At 43.4% G+C, this 22,440-nt stretch overlaps 1 protein-coding gene across 4 annotated transcripts; it reads right to left on the bottom strand.

Moving 5' to 3' along the window:
* Nucleotides 1-1,931: 1,931 nt before the first annotated feature.
* AP5M1 (adaptor related protein complex 5 subunit mu 1) lies at nt 1,932-22,436 on the bottom strand. Of its 4 annotated transcripts, none has more exons than XM_040410893.1 (9): nt 22,199-22,434; nt 19,305-19,407; nt 17,412-18,057; nt 7,570-7,797; nt 7,223-7,362; nt 5,929-6,014; nt 3,683-3,801; nt 2,843-2,939; nt 1,932-2,074 (listed from the first exon to the last, which is right to left on the bottom strand). In XM_040410893.1, the coding sequence occupies exons 2-9, from the start codon at nt 19,370-19,372 to the stop codon at nt 1,992-1,994; spliced, it is 1,467 nt and encodes a 488-aa protein (XP_040266827.1). In that variant the 5' UTR covers nt 19,373-19,407; nt 22,199-22,434; the 3' UTR covers nt 1,932-1,991. The 4 variants fall into 4 exon arrangements, with proteins under 4 accessions (XP_040266827.1, XP_040266828.1, XP_040266829.1 ...); XM_040410894.1 differs by having other exon boundaries at nt 22,253-22,434; XM_040410895.1 differs by lacking the exon at nt 22,199-22,434 and adding an exon at nt 21,874-22,172.
* Nucleotides 22,437-22,440: the final 4 nt, after the last annotated feature.

Below are 22,440 nucleotides of genomic sequence, written 5' to 3'. Positions count from 1 at the left end.
AAATGAAAGGCTGACACTATTCAGGCCTTCAAAGAAAACTCTTAGGCAAACTGAAGACTTAAAGCATCTTTCAAGTTAAACATATGCAAAGAAACACTATCAAAGAAAATTAATAAAATCCATATTGGGATAATTTTTTATAGAAAATGATTGAAGTTTTAACCCAAGAAAGGACTCTCCTATTTTCATATAGCTTAGTATAAGAACTTGTCAATCACGATTAAGGGTCTGGAATCTGAATCCCTTTGAAATGCAGCTGTTTCTTCTTTAATTGTGGCAGTGGACTCCAAAGAAAAGAAAGGTCTGGACTTAAAGATGAGCAAGGAATACAAACTAGCTTGGGATTAGCAGTGGAGTGCAAAGGTCGCTAATTACACTAAGGCGTTCCCAGACACAGGGAGAACATTAAACAGGTCATCTACCAAACTGGGGAAACGGACCTTGTCTTCAAAAATGTATCTTCAAGTGACAGATTTTGAGACAATATCAAAAGCTTTTTTTCAGCAGGGTGAAAAGAACAATGGGTAAAAAAGAATGTTTTCTACCACAGCGAAAAGTAGCAGGAGAATCTCCTGAAGATGGCACCAGACTATTGTCCTAGCTGTAGGCATGAAAGTAAGATACCCCACATGAGTCAAGGATTGCTTCATTCTTCTTGATTAAAAAATGCCTGGGACCCATTGGATTTGTTAGCAGAGAGGGCCAACTAGCTGTGTTTTAAATTAAAGAGATGATCAAGGAAAAGAAAATCCATCTGTCCTGATAGGCACTTGGTAAACCTGTCAAGAGGCTTGATAGTAAAAAAATAAAAAAGTCTTCGAACACTAGAGGGCCTCCATTGTATAATAACCTTATGAAGATTGCCGCTTGCCTTCTGCTAAACCAACGAGGTGAAAAAAAAATTAGATTTTTTTTCTTTAGTTTGAATACATAGATATGTTGTAAAATGATGTGCATCAACTGCAAATATGGTTGACCAACACAGCCACCTTTACTGCTCTCACAAGGGTGGACACCCAAATCCCCAAGATGGTTGAACGCTAGGTGGTGATATACCCTTACTCCATGTTTTTTATTATAACTCTGGAGATTCAAGACCTAATAATGCTGTGGTTTGGTGTTACCTGGATCTCTCAGAAACTGAAGCTGGAAACGAGTGAAGGAACTTTTTGACAAGTTCAATGACTTTTTTGTTTTCATTTTAAGGTGGTATGGTCTATTAAGGAGCAAAACCAACCATTATATAAATATACCAATTCATAAAGGGTTTCATGTGGTTTAGCATGACCAGCTTGAAAGCACAACTAAAGCTGGTTAAACACTTCAGATGCATGTGTTTTCACTGGGAAGAAGGAAGTTAGGGGCTTATTATCACTGACCAATGTTCGGGCAGGATGAGCGCCGATCGGCACTCATTTGCATCAGCCTATTACACAGGCAGATACAAAGTATATGGGTCATACATACCTCATCCAATTCTATTGATTATTGGCAGCACATCCCTGATTACACATGAAAATCTTCTGCCAAAAATCAGGCATTTTCATTCTGATGAAAGATGCAAATCATCTGGCAAACAAGTGCTAATTTTCTGGTTGATTGGCAACGTGATCATATGTGCCAATGATCGGGAATGAGCGTTTTTCGTAAGTGTCCGGAAAAATTACTTAGAGAAGTCCATAGTCTACAGAGTATGTGCAAACTAGTATACTTCAAAGATAGAAAATTGTTTTGGAGTTAAGCTGTCCGGAAACACACATCACTGAACTGATGCAACTGGTAAGAAACACTCATAAGGTCTTTCCATTGAGACAATGATCATAATTTCCATTAGATTCATTATTTTTTGAAGTTTGGACAATGGTCACCAAAAGCAAATATTCAATCGTACAGATTCTTAACATTTAAATATGTGAAATGATAGAAATAAGTGAGGTAAAGTGCTTTTTATTGGTCACCCATCTTCACAATTTACAAATCACTGTTGGTCGCTAATCAAAGAACGATCTGCATACGATAGGTGCCGGCGCCTTGGAGTTCCATAAGAAGTAGTCTGCTGAGATGAGCTCCCGTGCTGTAAAGCAAGGAAACAATGTGAGATGATACAGGCCATTCTCAAATAAACCAGCCGAAAAACCAGAATATAGACACAGGCTATTAGGGATTTATTGTCATGGAAGCCCTACAACTATTAAGTGGAATGTATCGTCAGAATTATAAATGTTTGGTAGTATTTTTTTTTTTTTACTATTCTACAAAAAATGGAAATATTTCAATTTTCACAATGGTCACTAGAGCAGTCACAATAGGCTTCCTGTTTTCTGTAGATTACTTGTCAGCTTTGACGTATAGACTGAGGCATCATGAGCAGAGTCATCTCATTCTCAGTAGCAACGGTAACTCTACTGTACTGCTGACAGGTAGTAATATTGCAGATATGGCTCTGTACGCCTCTCCCCAGTGTGTATGGGAGGGGGTATTTTACTCTATTACTTTTTGGAGACCAATAATACTTATCTATTTTTCTATCAATCAAGTCCCATTTATTTTAGCTGCCATGAGGCACGCATAACCTGAGTGTGTCTGTGTGTGCCTTCAATATGGCCGCCCCTTGAAAGTTTTTTTTTTATAATAAACTATAAGTTGCTACAATATTATATTCTATCTTTTAAATTTTATTAATGAAGGTAAAATCAAAGGCATGGTAGATTTCTTAGAACAGTGGAGTCAAAGGGGATAAAAAGCAGAATCTCACATATACGCTTTTGTCCATTAGCCCATATTGTAAATATACTCAGTAAAAATGGTGAATGACCAAGAGTGAACACAAAATGACTCTTACAGGTAAGGATTTTTGGCTTTGCCGTTGAGAAGACTTGGACAGAGTGCTGGTCGGTGTAACATCCCGTCAGGCTGTAGTCAGGAATCCTAAATAAAAGCTACGGACACAACAAGAGTTTTAGCACCACGCAAACATTCGGATGTATACAATACATGAACTTGTGTAGGAAACACCCTGGCTCTGCCATTGTTTACTAGGCACAGCTCCATACTTTTACTAGTGGCAGAGCCTGGTATTACAATACCAGGCATGGCCACTACTAGGCGTACAAAGCTGTACCTGGTAAACCATAAATATGGAGGTGGTTCTCTCTGGTATGATGCAGCCTCTTTAAACATCAAGGAAACGGCAGGAATGCCAGGAGTCATACTCGCACTGATTTCATATTGATAGGTTATCCTAAGGATAGGAGACAAAGTTTAAAGTCTTAGATAACCTCGTTAAAATAAACACTTCAGGCTACTTTCACACTAGTTCCGTCGCTGCCTGCAAACAGACAGCATTTGTAGACGTATCCGGATCCGTTTTTATTTTTTTTTATCACATTTTTAAAGGTCTGCGCATGCACAGACGGGAAGGACGGATTCGGCATTCCGGCAAGTGTTCGGGAATTTTGGACGGAGATAAAACCGTAGCATGCTGCGGTATTATCTCCGTCCTGAAAAGTCAAAAAGACTGAACTGAAGACATCCTGATGCATCCTGAACGGATTGCTCTCCATTCAGAATGCATTAGGATAACACTGATCAGTTCTTTTCCGGTATAGGGCTCCTAGGACGGAACTCTATGCCGGTAAAGAAAAACGCACATGGGGTAAAGTACCCTCATTCCTTAACTTACTTTGACATAAGCAGTGTTTCCAACACAAATGGGATCCACTGGGTCGTTCAGGTGTTTCTCCGAGAGAAAAGTCACAGTTCCTGACAAGGAAATCTCTAAGGATTTGGGAAACTTCTGGCCTAAAGAGAATTGCAAAAAATAAATAAATTGTGATTTATTTTATTATGTGCCATTTATTCCAGTCAGCTGTGTATATGAAAAGGCATCACATACAAAAGACATAAGTAACATAGTGACAGACTGGTACAGGAGGAGAGAGGACCCTGCCTGCAAGGGCTGACACTCCACAAGGGAGGCACAACATATATAAACCTCACCACATCAATAGGTCTGTACATTCCTGATCATCCCGTAAAAAATATTGAACCTCCAAACAAGCAGAGTGAAGGTGAACCTAAAGGAGGTTGTCTGGGTCACAAAAAACATTTTCATATACCTTCTTAGGGAATTCTGAGTCCCTGAAATCCCCTATACTGAGCCTTAAAGGGGTTTTCTCATCTCTGGACAATGGGGGCGTATCGCTAGGATATGCCCCCACTGTCTGATAGTTGCGAGGGGTGGCTGGACAAGCACGGTGCGCTCCCATTCAGTACTATGGAGAGGGGGCTTGGTGGTGTCAGGACCCGGGGCAAACCCGAGGTCCTCCGGCCACCGCCTTCCCCTGCTTCATTCTCAGTGTAGGTGTGGGTCCCAGCGGTGGGACCCGCACCTATCAGACAATGGGGGCATATCCTCAGATGGGAATACCCCTTTAATGTATTAGTCATAGTGGAAAGTGTCTATAAAGATCTTGTTATTCTGGAGGACCCAGCATGTCCATGCATTACACTGCTACCCACTGATTCTCAAAGGGATTGATTAATGCTTTATTTCTCCTGTGGGGGCGCCAACCCTTTCAGCCGATGGGTGAGGATACCCGTCACAAAGAGGGACTGCCAATTCTTTCAAACTGGGTACTGCCACTGTAAGTTATTTTTTTAAGAAAAGGTGTTCAGTACTATGTGTGTTCAGACTTAGTGTGCAGAAACTGAGAGCAATCCCCCTCTCACTGTTGTCAATGGGAACCTGCACTGACCTTCATTCGACCACAGGTTATCTGAATGGGGCTAAAACTGCAGATGGATCTGCGGCATGCAAAACTGTGGCAGAAGGCCAAGGGCCAGCCTCAGATAATGCAGAGATATCAGCTTGCATTTAAAGTTTTTTTTTGAGATTTTTGAACTGATGACTGATCCACTGGTGGGGGGCCAACACCCGGGACCCCCGCTGATCAACTGTTTGAGAAGGCAACGGTGCTCACAGTAGTGGCACAGCCTTCTCTCAGTTCACCAAGCACAGCGCCGTCCATTGTATAGTGGCTGTGCTTGGTATTGCAGCTTGGCCCCATTCACTTCTATGGTGCTGACCTGTGCCTAGGCCATGTGACCGATGAACGTGACATCACATGGCCTAGGGGAAGCGAGAGAAGGTCGCGGCGCTACTGTGAGTGCTGGTGCCTTCTCAAACAGCTAGTGTTCGATCCCCACTGATGACCTATCCGGAGGACAAAAAAACCTCTGAAAATCCCTTTAAAACATGGCATTTTTGCTAATGTTTATGGAGATCTCAAAAAAAGCCATTTAGGCCTCTTTCACACGGGCGTGTGTGCCCCGTGGTCGTGCGGGCCGCAATGCACGAGCACAGTCCGTGGGGCAGCCGCAGCGGATCGCGGACCCATTCACTTGAATGGGTCCACGATCCGGCCGTTCCGCAAAAAGATAGGACATGTTCTATCTTTTTGCGGAACGGAAGTACGGGACGAAACTCCGTAGTGCTTCCGTAGGGTTCCGTTCCGAGCTTCCGTTCCGCAACTCCGGATTTGCGGACCCGTTGAAGTGAATGGGTCCGCATCCGTGATGCGAAATGCGCACGGAACGGCGCCCGTGTATTGCGGATCCGCAAATGCAGTCCGCAATATGGCAACGGGGGCGCACACGCCCGTGTGAAAGAGGCCTTAGACATGAAATAAAAAAGTGACTTTGTAACATAAACCTCATCTCTAATTTTCATTATTTTGCAGCGAACAGTGGAGGTGGTTTTCATTTCGTCTTGAGTGCTCTTGTATTTTAGTGTAATACTGAGGATTTTCTTTAATCAGATCAGCTTCGTATATTTTCATTCATATTATTTGAATATATATGTTGCAAGAGAAATGAACCAGGCCAGATAATATATATATATTTTATTATAAAAATGCTAATACTTACCTATCACCCAAACTACAAGACTCTTCTCTCTTGATAATTCAAGATGCCCGTGGCTTACTTTATATTCAAAATGCTTTATCTGGCCTCTGTAATACACGGGAGCAGATTAAGGGAACCGCACTATAATATAGCAACACATTAGCTTCTTTACTGTTCTCTCTTACCCAATTGCCCATTATAGGACATTCAAATAAAAATCGAATAAAATGGATTTGTATATTCTCATGATCCAACTGTGCTGTTTCCACCGCCCTATGTAGAGTATATATGACGATTCAGCATTCAAGCCACAATGGGTGTTACGCTTGTTATACGGGATACATTTTGAGAGAATTTGCCATAATTATTCTCTGAGTGACTGAGAAAACCCCAAAAAATTCAATTGTTCTATAGTTTAACTGTATGAGTCCTGATCAGACCGTAACAGTGGGTTAGATCCAGGAAGAGATGATACAGATGTATTGTATAGGTTGTATACAATGAACGGTATCTGACGGCATTATAATAATAAGCAAAACCAAAACTACAGAGTAAAAATTGGAGCATTAAGTATTATTTATTAATACGCGATTTAAGCAAATTTTAAAGAATTTATAATATTCGTACTCTAAAAAAAAAAAAAAAAAAATGCTTTCTGTGTAAGTAAAAAAAATAAAGGATTTCTATAAAATAAATTATCCTGATAGGAAGGCACAGAAGACAAATACCTTGGAAGATGTATTTACTAAATTACGGACTAAAAAAAAGTTAGACTGTGGATTAATGAAACATGTTATTATTATAATACCTACAAATAATAAAAAAAAAGCTAAAATAATTTTTTTATTTTATTTTACATGTGCAGTTTTGTTTAGTATTTCATGACATCAAAATACCTAAATGGCAAATATTATTTTAAATGACACATTGGCAATACATGATAAGGCCATATATGATAAAAATTCCATATCAGTTTAAAATAATACTGTGATAAAAAAAAAACAACACATTTAATATTAAAATAATACATGATAAAAATTCCATATACTTATTATTAAAATAATGTTGTCAGGCCGTGTGTGCTAAAAATTCCACATACTTAATTTTAAAATACTGTCAGGCCATACGTGATAAAAATTCCATGTATGGTACTTAATATTAAAATATTACTGCCAGACCATACGGGATAAAAATTCCATATGCTTAATATTAAAATAATATCGTCAGACCATATGTGATAAAAATTTATTTTTCCATATAGATAACATTAAAATAAAATATAAAAATAAATAGAATTTTAAAAAATATATCTTACTTGTTGAAAAAGGGTATTTGTGCTTCACAGTAATCAAACCCATTCTTTATGCTCTCGTGAAGCTTTAGTTTAACCGATATCTGTACCTGATGTCCATCATCTGTCAACTGGTAAAAACCTAATATGGGAGGCACAGGTACCTGTAACAAAAAATAAATAAAAAACGAATAATAATACTAGAAAATGATAGCAAATTGAATAAAAAAATAAAATTTAAAAAAAGGCTCACGCACAGGGCCACCATGCAAAGTCAACACCTGTGAAGGCACAGGACTCCGGGACTAATATAAAAGATATTCTTGGTACAGCCATAGTCTATAAATCCAGGCTCCTAGCCCCCCATTTACCTGGGATGTGTAGTAACACAATTGGAACAAATCAAAGGGCGGAATGAATGGAAATTTGTACGGCCCGTTGAAAGCAGAGTCGTCTGTCGCAGCCACGCTGCTTGAGATCAGCATGGAAGAGTCAATGGAAGTCACACAGGGATGGACCAGGATATCCTGAAGGGGGGAGCCATTGGCAGGAAGATTCAAGCCGACTATTACATTTGGGCTGATTGTTTCCAAATTACACTTTGGGAAGAAAGAAAGAAATAAGAAGAAAAAAAATATAAAAATGCTGACGTTAATTAGATCTGTTTAAATGCTCCAGCCAAGGCTTTTAATCCAGCCGTCCACTTACTCAGCGCAGGCTTCCAATGGCGCCCTGCGGGACTCGTGCATTAAATCAATCAAATGTACCTTTTGCATAATAAAAAATAATAACAATGATTTACATAGGTCCGTACATGCTAATAAGTCCTTGAGCCACTTTAGGTTGACTGCAATCAAAGAGTCATTATTTTAGGTAGTGCTGAATACGTCGGTCCCTCGGAGCTAATGTCGCTCGCACAAAGATAAACAAAAGAGAAAGCGGCAGGAGAAGAGCTGAAATGACTCGGGCTCCCACCATGTTCATTGACCACCACCTGCATAAACATCTGCCTGCCCTTCACCGGCGACACATTTGACTGCCCACCGCAACCGCTTTCTGAATGCCGGTAATACATTTCAACTACCAACAAACTGTGTTCTGCAAAAAAAAAAAAAAAGACCGCTGCCAGCACATGGGAATATGATGAAAATCACTTCGTTTTGTCTTTTTTTTGCTTTTTTTCCGGTTAATCTGTACAGCTATTTCTAAGTATAACCACAATCTGTTCAGAGAGTACAAACAGCATTCTTGGACATTTCAAAGAAAAAATAAAAAAATAATTAACAGGAGCCACAGGCCCGACCTGGACATACTTTGTTGAGTGTAGATTTTTTTTTATTTTTTATTATTATTATTATTATTTATGAGGCTAAAAAAAGTCTAATTCACTATATTTTATGGAAATATTTTATGGTTAATGACAGCTTAGTTGCGTATCATTTTGGTGCATTTTTTGCAGTGATTTGTTAATGACAGCTGAGACTAGTTTCATAATCTGCGCTTTTTACTTTCTGGCTTTGAGATCCATCAGGGGATCTCAAAAACCGGAGGAAAACGCTTACGTTTTGTCCCCATTCATTGTCAGAGTGCGCCAGAATGCATTCCGTTTGGTCGCGTTCACATACCAGACACAAAAATTCTACAAGCACCTTTTTTTTGTGTGTGCGTCATGGGATACTGAAAAAAAGGATCCAGCATCATTGACTTACTGTATATTGTGTCTCATGTCGGATTAATTTTTTCAGACACAACAAAAAAAAAAAAAGGGATCCGGTGCCTATTGACTTACAATAGTTTTAGTGCCGGATCCGTCTTGTTCAAAAACGTAGATGTGAAAGTAGCCTTAAAGGGGTTTTCCATTTGGCCATTTCTTTTACCTTTATTGCCCCTATCTCCCGTTCTGGGCTGTGGTCACATGACCATGTCCGTGCCGCTCTCTCATTTCCTGTGATGTTATGTCCATGAGCGGGGCAGTGATAGGGGCGTGTCCATGTAGCTGGGTGGGAGGAGCTATAAACTAACAGTGTGCGTTGTTAGAGACGGGCTGGAGCGGTGGCAGAGGAAGGAGACGTGCATCATGGGTTTGGTTGGATGCAGGAACAGGAAGTGCTACATACAAGATGGAAACAACCAGAGGGATTGGTTTATATGGTGAAAACAGGTCGGGAGAGTTCAACTTGAATGTAAAAAAAAGCATGGGAAGGATAGACATGAAGTAATCAACTACATGAGCCTATCTGTTAAAAACCATAGTCATCCTGGAAAACACCTTTATGGGTCATGGCCACTCATGAGCGCCTGCTTCCCTACCCACCACTTCCTAGTTTTCTCTTCCTCTCTACGAGAGAACTGACAATTATCAGCAGATGGGCAGGGAAAGCAGGAGCTCATGGATAACCGTGACTCTTCTCAGGTGGCCATGACTCTTTTCCAGGCCTGTGCTGCAATGATTATGACATCCGTCCACTTTTATTTTCTGATTGTAGATTTTGACATGCTATTTCCAGAACATGATTAAGGGGGCGGCCATTTTGCCTGCACTGTTGTTAACAGCATTTAGAGATAGGCTTTACAGCAGCCACCGTAGGCCATAGACACAATAGACAGAAGGAGACCTCGCTGACTTCAGAGGGAGAGTTTTCTAGGCATGCTCTGTGACCCGTGCAGAGGTCATTGTGCAGGGAGGGGGAGTAGATAAGCTGTGACCATCACTTATTGTGAATAGTGTATACAGGTTTTATATTTTGTTGTAATCCTGCCTGTGATGATAGTAGTGTTAATAGAGTCTCAAGGGTGTATAAAAGCAGGTACCCCACTTTTATAGACCTTTGAGACTCTATTAACACTACTATCAACATAAGGTCATCTAGAGAAACAGCAGGTTTTGAAAATTCTTTTTTTCCTTTTGGTGTTTCGGTATCAGAGGAATCAAATGAAAGTTTTTGTTTAGCCTCTTGGCCATTAGTTTTTCTATGTACGGTAAGTACCCTGGACCACTGAGGTCTATTTTTCTGTATAGTTTATGCATTGAGCGCAGAGATCACAGAGAGGACTATAGGGTACATTATACTGGCTACAGTCCGATATATCGTGTATAAGACTGTCCTATAACTGCCTCCTGTGCATTCGTCCCAGACGCCACCCAGTGCCACCAGACCACCACTGCTCCCTGCCACAACCACCAGACGTCCCCGTTCAATTCTTATTGCATTGAGTTTTGCACAGTCTACCGCTCCGATCTCTACGCGACAGATTTGGTGCTTAAAGAAAGGTAGGGATTCAGTCTTCTGAGAGATACATTTAAAAATGGTCAACATTTGCTATTTCTGCATGGAAGACATTATAGAGGAGACTGGTAATGGTTTCCCTGCATGAATAGCAACCCCTTAATGTTATATAGGCCTACGTATTATATATATGAATACCTGCAATTTTCGTACTCCTCCTCGGCTAAAAATACTCCTCAAAAATGGTCAGAGGAGTATTTGTACTCTTCCGGTAAAAATGCAGTGCGACCTCTGCCGCTATCCATTGCGCGCTTAGCTGGGTTTTGCTTTCATAAAAGCTGGCAGAGATTCCTCTTAACTGTACAAAGAGGAAAATGATATTTGCATACATGGTTTAATATGAGAATAAGCGCACTAAGGTGAATGAATCCGGCAGCCTTCACGGGTAGCTGCCTGAGCCTGCCATACGAGGCCACAAATCACATACATCGTTGGGCTGAGACCTACAAACGGCATTCACTAATCGCACACGTGGCGGCTTACATCATTCCGTAACAGGTAACAGAAGAAAGGCAATTTCCAAGGCCATTTGGCGCCTTCACGATAATTCTTGATAGCCCATTAGACATGGCAAGAACATCAAGGGAAAACGAGATCCACTTCTGTTCGGGGATAAAAGCCTGACAAGTGGATGTAAAATGAATGACGTTCACAACACTTGTTGGTTCCTGAACAGCAGTGTTAACTACAAGGCCGTCTTATCCCTATGTACAGACCAAGTCCTCACGCACGCGACCGTGTTTTCTTCCGCATCCAATTCGCGGACAGGAATAGGCTTTTTTTTACAATGATGCCTGTGGACACTGCGCAAAGCACACAGCCGGTATCGTATTTAGCGGGCTGCAAAATACATACAGTTGTGAGCTTAAGGCTACATGCACGCGAACGTTGTTTGTTTCCGTGTCCGTTCCGCTTTTTTTGCGGATAGGATGTGGACCCATTCATTTCAATGGGTCTGCAAAATATGCGGACAGCACACCGTGTGCTGTCCGCATCAGTATGCCCGTTCCGTAGCCCCGCAAAAAAAAAAAAATAGAACATGTCTTATTCTTGTCCGTTTTAGGCATTGTTACAATGGATCCGCAATTTGCGGACCGCAAAACACATGCGGTCATGTGCCCGTAGCCTAAGGCTTAGGCTGCATGCACACAACTGTATTTTGGGAGTTGTCCAATCCGCATTTTTGTGGATCGCACACAGACCCATTCAATTCTACGGGTCTCACAAAATACGGACAGCACACGGATGTCACCTGTGTTCCCGAAAAGTCATCAGTATCTGATCAGTGGGGGTCCAACACCCAGGACCCCTGACAATCAGCTGTTTGAGAAGACACCGATGCTCGCAGTAGCTCCAGCGCCGTACATTGTATAGCGGCTGTGCTTGGTATCACACTCAGCCCCATTCACTTCTATGGGGCTGACCTGCGCCTAGGTCATGTAACCGATGATCGTGATGCCAAGACTGCGGCACTACGACGAGCACGATGCCTTCTGAAACAGCTGATCGGCGAGGCTCCCAGGTGTTGGACCCCCACCGATCAGATACTGATGACCTATCCAGAGGATTAGTTCATCAGTATATAAGTCTCAGAAAACCGCTTTAATCTGACCATTCTCTATAAAATTTTCCTTTCAATATCTGGCGACTTATGATTTGTGTGCATGAGGCCAGTAGGGCAGCACATGGAGTACTTAGAGCTCAGTAGGACATGTGCCGTCATAAAGTGCCTCCATACACTACTGTATTACAGATGTATTTTCTCCTAGAAGCAATGTGATGGAACCTGCCACAATTCCTTTCCGTTTTATTCCATATGGATCTGAGAAAAAAAAAACGTTGTAGGTCGTCGTATGAAATCGTATGCAACTCAAATTTTGATGGACCCATGATATGGTCCCCAGAGTAAAGACTGCCTAGTGTACCTCAGACAATCGCAAAGCTCACATTTAGGGTCCATTCACACGTCCGCAACTTCATTCCGCATTTTGCGGAACGGAATTGCGGACCCATTCATTCCTATGGGGCAGCACGATGTGCTGCCCGGACACGGAATTGCGGACCCGCACTTCCGGGTCCGCAATTCCGTTCCCGGAAAAAATAGAACATGTCCTATCCTTGTCCGCAATTGCGGACAAGAATAGGCATATTCTATAGTGCCGGCAATGTGCGGTCCGCAAAATGTGGAACACACATTGCCGCTGTCCGTGTTTTGCGGATCCGCGGCTCCGTGGATCCGCAAAACACGTTGCAGACGTGTGAATGGAGCCTAAGACTTCATTTGATCTCGTGGTGGTCTAGTAAACATCAAGCACTCAGTTTTCACAACCCACTTGGTTGGATCCGGAGATAGATCCGGCATTTCAATGCATTTGTCAAAAGGATCAGGATCCTGATCCATCTGACAAATGCCATCAGTTTTCATGCGTTTTGATGGATCCGGCGACGGAACTGCCTGCCGGAATCCTCTGCCGCAAGTGTGAAAGTACCCCAAGACATTCTTTTCATATTTCCTTTACGCAACTTTAAGAGGATGATAGGTAAATTCATTCTTTCATTGTATTCTGTAGAAAGGTGACATTAATGTATTTTTCGCTTTATAAGACGCACCTAGGTTTTAGAGGCGGAAAATTAGAAAAAAAATATTTTTCATCGGACCTCAGATCAAACTTCTAATCTTCATAAGACCTCAGATCAGACCTCAATATCAAACTTCAGATCAGACCCCCATATCAGACTTCCATTTCACACTCCAATATCAGACCCCATATCACACCTCAGATCAGACCCCAATATCAGATCCTTATAACAGATAACTAAATTACTTACCTCTAATGCTCAGGACAGCCGGACACTCTGCACATCCAGCCGCTCTTCCTGCATTCACCGCTCCATGGTCTTCTCTGGCCCACACTGCCCTGTGACCTGACGTTGCACAGCACCAGGTCATAGTGCGCACACTACATCCTGAAGCTGCAGTGCTCCAGACTAAAAAAAATACCTAGTAGCCATTGGCTCCTGAACTGAAAAATTTAGGAGCCAGATCAAATTTTTAGTCGCCAAATCGAAACCGAATCAAAATTTTGGTATCGTGACAATGCTACGTCGATCACATCGGCGTAGGGTTGTTTTGAAACCCAAATTTTGATTCGCTTTTGTCACCATAAAAAAGTATTGCGATACTCAATACCGCGCAAAAAAAAACACCAAAAAAAGCCGCGTGCATTTCGCATTTTATGAAACGTTCGGCCCATAATAGAACAGTCCTATGCTATTTTTTGGGGTGACAAGGTGACTAAAAAATGGCGAATGCTCACTGCATAGGAGATATTTTTTAATAATTTAATAGTTTGGACAGCGCTATGTAATATGTTTATTTATTTATTGTTTATATATTTTATATGTAAAATTGGGAAAGGGGGGATTTAAACTTAATATTTTAGAGTACTTTCACACTAGCGTTTTTCTTTTCCGGCCCTGAGTTCCGTCACAGGGGCTCTATACCGGAAAAGAACTGATCAGTTTTATCCCCATGCATTCTGAATGGAGAGTAATCCGTTCAGGATGCATCAGGATGTCTTCAGTTCAGTCGTTTTGACTGATCAGGCAAAAGAGAAAACCGCAGCATGCTACGGTTTTATCTCCGGCGAAAAAAACTGAAGATTTGCCTGAATGCCGGATCCGGCATTTTTCCCCATAGAAATGTATTAGTGCCAGATCTGGCATTCAGAATACCGGAATGCACCCGCACTGAATCCTGACCCATTCATTTCTATGGGGCTGTGCACATGAGCGGTGATTTTCACTCATCACTTGTGCGTTGCGTGAAAATCGCAGCATGCTCTATGTTGTGCGTTTTTCACGCAACGCAGGCCCCATAGAAGTTAATGGGGCTGCGTGAAAATCGCAAGCAAGTGCGGATGCGGTGCGATTTTCACGCATGGTTGCTAGGATGAAAGTCTATTCACTGTATTACATTCCCTCAGGGTGGATTTGATTTAAATCATAGTTTTCTACATAAAGACTAATTCTTGCTGGTATAACTTATAATATGCAAGTAGATGAAGATTTAAACAACTTTTCATATTAGTTTGATTAGGTTGATTCTGCATTCATAGGTTTGTAGAAGTTAGGATTAAGGTATTTTTCTCAACTCTGTTCATGTTATAACATTTTTGCTGTGAAGAAGAGGCATGTGATCTCTGCTGAGTCAAATTCAGTTTTGAGAACTGCAAAAGTAAACCAAGCATCTGTGATAATATCTTGTAGGCAGAGAAACTGCCCAATAATCTTACAAAAACCTCTGGAAGAGCATGACATTGTGAATGGATTAATGGAATTTATTTACCAAAAAGATCACACACATAGAAACATAGAATGTGTCGGCAGATAAGAACCATTTGGCCCATCTAGTCTGCCCAATATACTGAGTACTATGGATAGCCCCTGGCTTTATCTTATATGAAGGATGACCTTATGCCTTTCCCATGCATGCTTAAACCCCTTCACTGTATTTGCAGCTACCACTTCTGCAGGAAGGCTATTCCATGCATCCACTACTCTCTCAGTAAAGTAATACTTCCTGATATTACTTTTAAACCTTTGCCCCTCTAATTTAAAACTATGTCCTCTTGTAGCAGTTTTTCTTCTTTTTTAAATATTCTCTCCTCTTTTACCTTGTTGATTCCCTTTATGTATTTAGCAGTCTCTATCATATCCCCTCTGTCTCGTCTTTCTTCCAAGCTATACATGTTACGGTCCTTTAATCTTTCCTGGTAAGTTTTGTCCTGCAATCCATGTACTAGTTTAGTAGCTTTTCTCTGAACTCTCTCCAAAGTATCAGTATCCTTCTGGAGATATGGTCTCCAGTACTGAGCACAATACTCCAGATGAGGTCTCACTAGTGCTCTGTAGAGCGGCATGAGCACCTCCCTCTTTCTACTGGTAATGCCTCTCCCTATACACCCAAGCATTCTGCTGGCATTTCCTGCTGCTCTATGACATGGTCTGCCTACCTTTAAGTCTTCTGAAATAATGATCCCTAAATCCCTTTCCTCAGATACTGAGGTTAGGACTGTATCACTGATTTTATATTCTGCTCTTGGGTTTTTACGCCCCAGGTGCATTATCTTGCACTTATCAACATTAAATTTTAGTTGCCAGATTTTTGACCATTCCTCTAGTTTTCCTAAATCCTTTTCCATTTGGTGTATCCCTCCAGGAACATCAACCCTGTTACAAATCTTTGTGTCATCAGCAAAAAGACACACCTTACCATCGAGGCCTTCTGCAATATATATTAAACAATATGGGTCCCAGAACAGATCCCTGAGGTACCCCACTGGTAACAAGACCTTGGTCTGAATATACTCCATTGACTACAACCCTCTGTTGTCTGTCCCTCAGCCACTGCCTAATCCATTCAACAATATGGGAGTCCACGTACAGCCTTATTCTACATAATTAAAAAACTAATCTTTATTTCATGATGGAATAACCTTTGGATGGTAATATATTTTCCTCAAAAAGAATTTTATATAAAAAAAATCTGAGTTAAATCAAAAAAATCTGATTTAAATAAAAAAAATCCAATTTTTTTGATTTTTTAAAAAAAAATCATTGATTTTTATCCACCCTGCTTTCCCTTATAACAACATGGTTATAAGGGAAAATAATAGCATTCTTAATACAGAATGCTTAGTAGAAGGTCAATATAATAAACATTGGTGGCGCAGTGCACCCCCCCAACACCCTAGTATAATAAACATTGGTGGCGCAGTGCGCCCCCCCTCAATATAATAAACATTGGTGGCGCAGTGCGCCCCCCCTCAATATAAAATACATTGGTGGCGCAGTGGGCAGTGCCAATGAGGGTTAAAAAATAAAAAAATAATTAACTCACCTTCTCCAATTGATCGTCTCCTGTTCTTTCTTCAGGACCTGTCAAAGGACCAGTGGTGACATCACTGTGCTCATGGACCATGTGATGAGCTCAGTGACGTCACCACAGGTCCTGAAGAAAGAACAGGAGACCGGCAGCTACGCGATCAACTGGAGGAGATGAGTTAATTTTTTTATTATTTTTAACCCTCATTGGCACCTCCCACTGTGCCACCAATGTTTATTATACTGGGAGGGGGGGGGGGTGCACTGTGCCACCAATGTTTCTTATACAAATACAGGAGGCGGGTGCTGGAATCAAATAGCCGACACCCGACCTTTGTGACAGGGAGCTGCGATCAGCGGCAGTTAACCCCTCAGGTACCGCACCTGAAGGGTTAACTCAACTGCAGCTGATCGCAGCTCCCTGTCACAGAGGTCGGGTGTCGGATATTTGATTCCAGCACCCGCCTCCTGTATTTGTATTACAGGTCAGTTATCTTCATTGGTGGCGCAGTGGCCACAGCCCCTCCCCTCCTCCTCCCGTCTCTTCTTACTGGCGGAGGCGGCGGCAGCAGCAGCACAGGGGGAGGGAGAGACTCCTCCACTGCGCTGCTGAGAACGATCATCTCCTGTGCCCCGCCGCTATATTGAGCAGAGCTGCGGCGGCGGGTCTAGTCGCAAATGGCGACAAGACAAAAAGTCTTGTCGCCATTTTTAAATTCTAAGTCGCATTGGCGACCATTTTGGTCGCCATCTGGAGCCCTGAGCTGTACTCAGTCATTGCAGCACGGGCCTGGAGAAGACCAGGGAGCGGTGAGTACAGCAAGAGCTAAGCAGTGCTACACTCACTGCTCACTGGGCTTCCTGTATATTAGTGAGCGTTACCATAATAGAAGCTCTCACTAGTATTCGCTCCATAAGACACACTGCCATTCCCCCCCCCCCACTTTTGGGGGAGAAGTGCGTCTTATAAAATGAAAAATGCAGTAATTCATCAGACATCAAAAAAAGATATACTTGTCATATAAAGTCTATGCTTTTACCTTGCAGGACACTGTCCCATGCACCTGCCACGTGTCACTATCATCCCCTTTGTCATACTGTGTGGAATCCACTTTTTCTGTGATATAAACTTCAATTTGAGCTTTGCCTTTTTGTTTGGTGGTCTTCCACGCCGGAGATTTATAAGACTGGTTTGCAGATGCGTTGCTTAGATTATCAGGCAATGCAAAAAAGTCAGTGTCCAGTGGAGAGCCTAGCGGACAGGCCTGTGTCACCAGAAGTGGAAGCTGGGTGAGCCTAGAGGAAACATCCGCCTCCGCGTTGTGTCCAGAATTCACAAACTGCATAATTCCAGATAAAAGGGAAAATGCTTCAGAGATACTACTAACATTAATAAGTGGTGGGACAGGCGTCAGTAGCTGCTCCACCAGAGGAAGACATACGTAGATAAAGTCACCACTCTGAATGGCCAGGACAGGCCAGAGGTTTCCTTCAGAAACCACCAGGGAGTATACATTTGTTTTACTGATCCTGGCGCAGTTATCTCTGTATTCCACAAAGTTTTTCTCCTCGTTTGTCAGTCCAAGTTCATGGAGCAATGCTTTTAAGAGGTCTACATCTTCCGGGACGTTCACATAGCTTGCCCTGTTGAAGGCCTTGGCTCGTTTCTCCACTGTAGGGTAATGTCTGGAAGACATTGAAATACACTCTTTCTGTAATAAACATGATTTTAATGTTCTCTCAAAACCATTATGAGCATATTCTTCGGACACTAAGACACTTTTAGCAAGAAAAATATTTCTAAAACGTGTGAGCCCACCTAATGGTTTGGAGCAGGGCCTGGACATGTCAGATGTTTCCTTGGGTATACTGGGCATAAAAGTATTAAAAAGGTTCTTCAGGAGTTTGATATTGATGGCCTATCCCCAGGATTGGTCATCATTATGATATTGGTGGGGATCTGACTCCCGACATACCCACCAATCAGCTGTTTGAGGAGGAAGCAACGCTTCCTCACAGCTTACCGAGCAAACTGCTGTCCATTTGACCGTACTGTAGCTCAGCCCCATTCACCTAAATGAGATTGAGCTGTGACTAGGCCATGTGACCAATGTATGATGACATCACGGGCCTAGGAAGCACCGCAGCCTCTTTAAAAAGCTGATCAGCGGAGGTGCCTGGTGTCGGACCCCCGCTGATCTGATATTGATGACCTATCCTGGGGTCTTAGAGAACCCCTTTAACCCTCTCATCTACCATAGACCACCAGCTTTCCATTACTCTAAACCACAAGGGTAGGAAACGTCAACCTTTCTATTACCGTAGACAACCGAAGAAGGGGGCACTTAGCCTACCTTTATCCTAGTTTCCAATAGTAACCACATGAACCTCTCTACAGTGGCTGAAGAAGGACTGTTGTTCCTTGGGCCTACCGGAGGAAATTATTCTTGTATCATCAATAAAGTTCAATGGAGTTAGAATCAACAAATACACCCTGGTGGCAAATTATTGGCTCCAAAAACAGCCAAACCTGCTTTTTCTGCTGGATCTTTGGGGGTATCAGAGCCTGGGGCCACCGGAGGATCCTCTGGTACTCTGGTGGGCCAGTCTGACCCTGAGAGGCATTGTTCTGTTACATGGTGACTGTTCAGATGAATGGCCGTCCATATAATACAAAGAGTGGGAACCACTTTTACAAAGTAGATTTCGGCTAGGTTCCATAGAATGGGATCCAAATTAGGGGCCCACAATAACAGGCCACATGGACAGAGGTTCTCTTTATAGCCAGTCCCTATAAACACATTACCCACTGCCATAATACACACAGACCCCTAGATTAGTCTGAGATCTTTTCTTCTTCTGCCATCATCTATCCTTGGGGAATGTCATGTAGAACATAACCCACAGAAGTTGTTACTGAAGATCCTTATTACCTTGAGAACTTTACTTCTCCTCGTCCCCCTGGCCGGTGATAGAAGATCCACAGTCCACGGATAGGCATTATTCTTCTCTAATATTGATATCGACCTGCCAGACCTGTCCAAATATTTAAGTAATTAAAAAAATTGTACAGTATAGTTATGATACTTAATTGAGGTCGATTGGTCATTTAATTATGTGATCGCCGGTAAGGATAGCGGGGTCAAATTTATCCTCCAGAATTCTGCCGCAATTTGCGCCAAACACAGCTGTACATGCTTTGCAACACACTTATTAAAGGTGCTTTCTCATCTCAGACAATGGGGGCATATCGCTAGCCTCCACTGTCTTATAGGTGCAGGTCCTACCTATATCGGGAACGGAGCCCAGCAAAGTGATGGCTGCAGGACGATGATCCGGCCACCAGCAAGCGCTCTTCCCATAGTAGTGAATGGGAGCGCGCCGCGCATGACCGGCCTCCGCTCCTATGACTTCTATGGGCCCGATGGAAATAGCCAAGGTTATTTTTGGCGGCTACAGTGCCCTCGCCACCACTTTCAGGGCTACATTCTCGATATAGGTGCGGGTCCCAGAGGTGGGACCTGCACATATCAGACAATGGGAGCATATCCTAGCGATATGCCCCCATTGTCTAAGATGGGAATACCCCTTTAAAGGACATCTGTCAGCAGATTTGTCCCTATGACACTGGCTGACCTGTTACATGTGCGCTTGGCAGCTGAAGACATCTGTGTTGATCCCATGTTCATATGTGTCCGCATTGCTTAGAAAAATGATGTTTTATTATATGCAAATGAGCCTCTAGGAGCAACGGGGGCGTTACCATTACACCTAGAGGCTCTGCTCTCTCTGCACTTAGATTCACAGGACCAGGTGTGATCATGTTTTCACTGTCTGGTCCTATCAAGAAGTGCTGGCCACCTGAGCTCTTCTTATGGCTGCCGGTCAGGCGGTACTTTGTGCTGCACTATGGTATTTGGTTCTGCTGGGGCGGTATCTTGTGCTGCACTGTGGTATTTGGTTCTGCGGGGGCGGTATTTTGTGCTGCACTATGGTATTTGGTTCTGCTGGGGCGGTATTTTGTGCTGCACTGTGGAATTTGGTTCTGCTGGGGTGGTATCTTCTGCTGCACTGTGGTATTTGGTTCTGTGGTGGCGGTATTTTGTGCTGCACTATGGTAATTGGTTCTGCTGGGGCGGTATCTTGAGCTGCACTGTGATATTTGGTTCTGCTGGGGCGGTATCTTGAGCTGCACTGTGATATTTGGTTCTGCTGGGGCGGTATCTTGTGCTGCTCTGTGGTATTTGGTTCTGCTGGGGCGGTATTTTGTGCTGCACTATGGTAATTGGTTCTGCTGGGGCGGTATCTTGAGCTGCACTGTGATATTTGGTTCTGCTGGGGCGGTATCTTGTGCTGCACTGTGGTGTTTGGTTCTGCTGGGGCGGTATCTTGTGCTGCCCTGTGGTGTTTGGTTCTGCTGGGGCGGTATCTTGTGCTGCTCTGTGGTATTTGGTTCTGCTGGGGCGGTATCTTGTGCTGCCCTGTGGTGTTTGGTTCTGCTGGGGCGGTATCTTGTGCTGCCCTGTGGTGTTTGGTTCTGCTGGGGCGGTATTTTGTGCTGCACTGTGGTATTCGGTTCTGCTGGGGCGGTATCTTGTGCTGCTCTTTGGTATTTAGTTCTGCTGGGGCGGTACTTTGTGCTGCACTGTGGTATTCGGTTCTGCTGGGGCGGTATCTTGTGCTGCAATGTGGTATTTAGTTCTGCTGGGGCGGTATCTTGTGCTGCACTGTGGTATTTGGTTCTGCTGGGGCGGTATCTTGTGCTGCCCTGTGGTGTTTGGTTCTGCTGGGGCGGTATCTTGTGCTGCACTGTGGTGTTTGGTTCTGCTCGGGCGGTATCTTGTGCTGCACTGTGGTATTCGGTTCTGCTGGGGCGGTACTTTGTGCTGCACTGTGGTATTCGGTTCTGCTGGGGCGGTATCTTGTGCTGCCCTGTGGTGTTTGGTTCTGCTGGGGCGGTATCTTGTGCTGCCCTGTGGTGTTTGGTTCTGCTGGGGCGGTATCTTGCGCTGCTCTTTGGTATTTAGTTCTGCTGGGGCGGTACTTTGTGCAGCACTGTGGTGTTTGGTTCTGCTGGGGCGGTACTTTGTGCTGCACTGTGGTATTCGGTTCTGCTGGGGCGGTACTTTGTGCTGCACTGTGGTATTTCTGGCCCCGCCTACTTCTGTTATCCCCGCACACATGTGTTGCTCCTCCTTCTGTCAACTTGGACCCTCCTACAACATGGGGTCCCTTTTAGTTTTTTTTTTCCAGGGCCCCTTTAGGTTACCAGTCCGCCCCTGGTCCTATTCTGCATTATCAGTATGGCCTGACTAGTCTGGACAGTAACCCACCCCCTTCAGTGGCCTGAATTCATTTAACCCTTTAAATCAGACTCTTTTGTGCCCACTTGGGTGCCAGTCATTACTGCTTTCATGCCAGCACTGCCCCCTGCACCTTTATTACTTAAAATTCATTAAAACAAAAAATAAAATAACAATATATAAAAGCCGTGAACCCGACCTTGGCCGCGCAGCTTCCTCTCCCTCCCTTCAATAAGCTCTCTGTCTGGGACTTTTTAGCTGTACTTGTCACGTGATCCGGCCGCAAAGCATTCTGGTAGGCTAAACCGTTTCCCTTGCCAACAACAAAAATGGCGACAAGAGACTCTCGTCGAAGGCGAAATCCCCCGAGCTTTTCTAAACGTCGCGAAATGTCTGCGTTTCATTTCTTCAGGCTCCATCTAAACACTAAGCCGCGGGACGCCAACCCGCGTGGGATCAAATCTAGTACGGCATGGCTATGGAACTGAACTAGCAGTTACAGCATGCCCTGACAGCAGACTCGCCTGGTTACGAGCATGCCGGGACGGGCCGTTGTGCAGCCTCTGCAGCGCCCTCACCCGGTGTTCTTCCGCGGTCCCGTCCAGCTCCGCTCTTGTTTTCACTGGTGGGTCAGAGGTCATCAGCTGCTTCCGGTCCCTGTCAGCGCTTCACTTCCGGTAATAATGGCAGCTCGCTGATCCCCGCCCGCCCGGGAAGTGTCTGGTGCTGTGTCCGGAGCCTGCCCCGGGATTTAGCCTTTGGGGCC

This window comes from Bufo bufo, chromosome 11, assembly GCF_905171765.1.
Source record: "Bufo bufo chromosome 11, aBufBuf1.1, whole genome shotgun sequence".
NCBI lineage: Eukaryota > Metazoa > Chordata > Amphibia > Anura > Bufonidae > Bufo > Bufo bufo.
Note: the sequence above shows the minus strand (reverse complement) of the source record. Positions and strands in the feature narration are given on the sequence as shown.

Coding starts and splice junctions, on each gene's coding strand:
- AP5M1 (XM_040410893.1), bottom strand. CDS start 19,372: ATGCCTATCCGTGGACTGTGGATCTTCTATCACCGGCCAGGGGGACGA. Junction 18,058..19,304: donor GGAGAAGTAAAGTTCTCAAG/GTAATAAGGATC, acceptor AATGTCTTCCAG/ACATTACCCTACAGTGGAGA. Junction 2,075..2,842: donor AAAGCCAAAAATCCTTACCT/GTAAGAGTCATT, acceptor CTTGCTTTACAG/CACGGGAGCTCATCTCAGCA.